The 3772-nt window shown below is 63.5% G+C and overlaps 1 protein-coding gene across 1 annotated transcript; it reads right to left on the reverse strand.

The window, feature by feature from the left end:
* Positions 1-399: 399 nt before the first annotated feature.
* On the reverse strand, positions 400-2952 carry SLC25A11 (solute carrier family 25 member 11). The gene is given in 8 exon segments (XM_077746823.1): positions 400-987; positions 1097-1148; positions 1228-1327; positions 1405-1473; positions 1476-1570; positions 1723-1929; positions 2015-2167; positions 2707-2952. Coding segments are annotated over 8 exon segments (927 nt in total). The 5' UTR covers positions 2802-2952; the 3' UTR covers positions 400-831.
* Positions 2953-3772: the final 820 nt, after the last annotated feature.

Here is a 3772-nt window from a genome sequence, read left to right on the forward strand (position 1 = left end):
AGATCAACACCCCCACCCCCATTTCCTCCAGCCTCCAGGCTTTGGGGGTCCTAGGCCCTGCCTCTTTCTTTCAAGCGCCCCCTGCCCACAGGCCAGCTTTCCCCACTGCCTCCTCATTCCCTCCTCTCTGGGCTGCAGAAAGGCGGCGGAGCCCGCAGGCTTTCCTTGGGATCACGGGAGGTGACCCACGCGTCTTGAGGTCCTCGGGCTCCTTCTATAGCTGACAGGACCCGGGTTTGGGTTTTCCTTACCTGGTGCGACAACACTGATTTACACAGCGTTTGCATAAAACCAGCAGGTGCTTCTTCCTTTAACGCCTTTCCTGGGAAACTCCGGGTCCCTGTTCTCCGCGGACCTCCACTCCTTCCTCCCCTCCCCCCACAACTATCCAGATCTGGGGGCGGTGTCATCAATCCAATTTATTCATCACGTCCTCCCACCGCGACCTTGTGTGATCGTCCCCACAGCTTCTGCCGTCTCCTGTCCCCTCAGCTCTGCCTTGGTTTACCCACCGAGAAGGCGAGTCCTCTGCTGTCCTACGTGCCCTGAAACTAACACCCGCGAGAAGACCGGAAGTCCTTAGCAAGTGTCCCAGCTCCCTCCAAGGCACAGCCAGGGGCAGACATGTCACGAGGATGAGCACAGGGAGGGCGAGATGACGCAGGGGCAAGACAGACCAAAGTCCTTTACCGCAGAGGAGAGGGCCACACCGTGGAGGGAAAATAAATAGAGGGGCCCAGGGCGGCAGAGTCCAGGCCCCCGGGGCGCGCGGACCGTGGGGGCAGTGGGGAGGGGAGCCCTGGCACACTGGCTCCGGGCCCCTTGCCTGCCTCAGCCACTGAGGAAGAGACGCTTGTAGGCCTTGTTCATCTGCTCCAAGAAGATGAAGGTGAGGACGGTGTGGGGGCCCAGGCGGGCGTAGTACGGCGTAAAGCCCTTCCACAGGCTGAAGAAGCCCTCGTAGCGGATGACCTTCACCAGCACGTCCTGAACGGGCAGACAGGCGGGGCTAGGGCCCGGCTTCTAGGACCACGTCCCTTCCACCCACTACCCTCACCACCCTCCTCCAGCCCGAGCCCCTGTCCAGCCTCCTCACCAGCCCGTTCTTGTATTCCGGCTTCCCGTCGATCATTCTCATGTTCTGGATCCTGGAGGAGAGAAGGTAGGGGCGTGAGACACGTGAGGCGGGCCCTCCCATCCCCTCCGGGCCCAGGCCCGCGCGCTCACCGGGTCTTGGCGATGTCCACGGGCATGGAGGCGGCAGTGGTGACCAAGCCGCTGATCATGCTGGCGCAGAAGTGGCACAGGATGTTGTCGGAGAAGTAGCCTGGTGGAGGCGGAGCAGGGTGAGTCAGCTGGGAGCTGGCCCGGACCAGGGGGCAAGGGCCCAGCTCTGGGTCTCACCTGAGTCCAGTAAGAACTGCTTGGACTGGGAGTAGGAGGCAAGCTGGGCCGCGTTGACCACNGCCCCTCACTCACCCTCCATAGCGTGGGGACGCCCTCCTCCCGCACGATTCGAATCAGGGCATTAAACACGTTTTTGTAGCCCCGGCGCTGGTCAGGTGGAAGCCTGGTGGGAAGGCGGGGCAAGCTCAGGATAGACCACCCTGCCCCCCAGGAGCAAAGAAAGGGAGACCAGAACAGGTCAGTGTTCAGCTCCAGACCCAGGATGAGAAACCCGTGCTCTGATGCTAGAGTCCAGGGAATGAAGCTAGGACTCACCGGCCGTCGGCGGTCATGCGGATAAGAGCCACCTCAGCCGGGGTTCCCACAAAGGCCCCAGTCGCACCGGCCGTCATGCCAATCAGGGCCTTCAGCAGAAAGCCAGGGGGTGTACCGTCAGCCCCGGTGAGGCGCTCAAACAGCACCGTGTAGATGCCGAGGCGGGTAGTGGTGTAGGTGGCCTGGCGCAGCAGGCCAGCCGACAGCCTGCGGAAAGAAGGGGTCAGTGCATCAGGCCAAGGTCTAGGAGCCGCCGGCCCGTACCCTGCCCCGTCTCCTGTAGCCCCGTTACCCAGTGTAAATGCCCCGCAGCCCTTCTGCCCTCAGGATGCTGGTGAGGGCGTGGAAGCTGGTTTTGTACTCTCGCGTCTTGGCTCCTTCCCCACTCAGCTGCATCCGGTTCTTCACCAGATCCAGGGGTTGCACAAAAACCGTGGCGCCCATCCTGGAGGAAGACAGATGCGGAGTCAAGGGCCACGTGTCCCGGACCTACCAATGACCACTGGAACCTGGCAACAGGGGATCACAAAGTGCAAAGCCTTCCACGTGATTAGCTAAGCGTCCCAGAGGCTAGTGGGTATGTGTGTAAGCTTCTGCCTGTACCGAGAACAATAGATCTTTAAAGTCCAGCAGGGACCGCAATGAAAGTGCTCCACGCAGCTCCGCGGGGGGTCAAGCGGTGACCTGAAACTACATGCAGTCCGACCCCGGGGAGAGGAGGTGGACATTCAGGACCTGGGGCTCCACGTAGTGGGACAGGAGTCATGCAGTGACCTGGAACTCCACGTAACCCGGGAAAGTCGAGCAATGACCCAGTACGCTGACCAGTAGGGGCCCTGCAGGGGGTAAAGAGGCCCTGGCGGCCCTTCAAGGGCCTCACGATACACCGGGGGCCGCGCTGACCCAGGGCCGGCTCTGCAACAGACCCGGTTCCCTGCACCCGTCCCTTCCTCCTCCCGTCCTATCCCTGGGGCCAGAGCTTACCCGGCCAGGCCCCCAAACAGGAACTTGACGGACTTCGGGGAGGTGCGGGGCTTCGCGTCCATCCCGCCGGCCCCGGAACTCGCCGTCGCCGCCATCGCCGCTCAAGGGCCCCCGGCTCCGGGTCCTGCGCGCGCGCGGCCCCACTCGCGCCCAAGGTGACACCGCGCGCGCAACAGGGCCGAGGGCGCGCGCGCACGCCCCTCCGGCTCTCGGGTCCAGCTCCAGCTGGAAGCCGGCGCAGGCGCAGGCGCGCGGCGCAAAGGCGACCGGGAGGAGGGCGGGGCCGAAGGCGGGACTTGGAGGCTGGGTGCGGGAAGGGGTGTGGCTGGCTTAGGAAACCTCCTAGATGCAGTTTTCACCGAATTGGACTCGCGGGAAAACAGTGTCAGGAGATCTCGCGAGACAAAGTGAGCTAGGGAAACCAGATTTTGGACGGGAGGGGAGGGTGTCTCTCGCGATAGACTCGGCAAGCGCTCAGCGGGTGGGAGGGAAGGTGTGGTGAGGACTCTCGCGAGACCTGAAGGCACCGCGGCCGCCTCGGCGGCCGGAGAGTGGAGAGGTTTGTAGAGAGGGCAGCTCTGAGGTCCCGGGCATTGAAGGGGAAGCGACTAGGTCGTTTTCTGGGGCTTCGACGCTCCCCGCATCCGCAGAGGCACTCCCTCCACCTCTAACCTTTCTTTCGACGGGCCTTTTAGGACCGGAAGTCCTTCCTTCCGAGCGCCCAGTGTAGAAGGCGGCCTGACTTTCCTTCCCGGAAGCCCCTCTCCGGCAGCTGGAAAGACAGCCCACCTGCCCGGAAGTCCCGCCTCCTCGAGCGCCCCCACCCTTCCAGAAGTTTTTCTGTCACCTGTGCTTGCCTCCGTCCCCCTTCCCGGGCCTGTCCCTGTACCCGAAAAGGATACGTTTAGTGCCTCCCTCTCTGCCCCACTGAAGGGTTGGCTGCCCCACTCCCGGACCCGGGGTTCCTTCCCCGCGCCCCCATGTAGCTGGGAAGCGGGGCCTGGGGGCGATTGGACCCCTGGGATCCTGAAGGAGTGGCGGAGAGGGCGCGCACCTCCGCTTCTCA

Source organism: Crocuta crocuta, unplaced genomic scaffold (assembly GCF_008692635.1).
Source record: "Crocuta crocuta isolate KB4526 unplaced genomic scaffold, BGI_CrCroc_1.0 scaffold139, whole genome shotgun sequence".
NCBI lineage: Eukaryota > Metazoa > Chordata > Mammalia > Carnivora > Hyaenidae > Crocuta > Crocuta crocuta.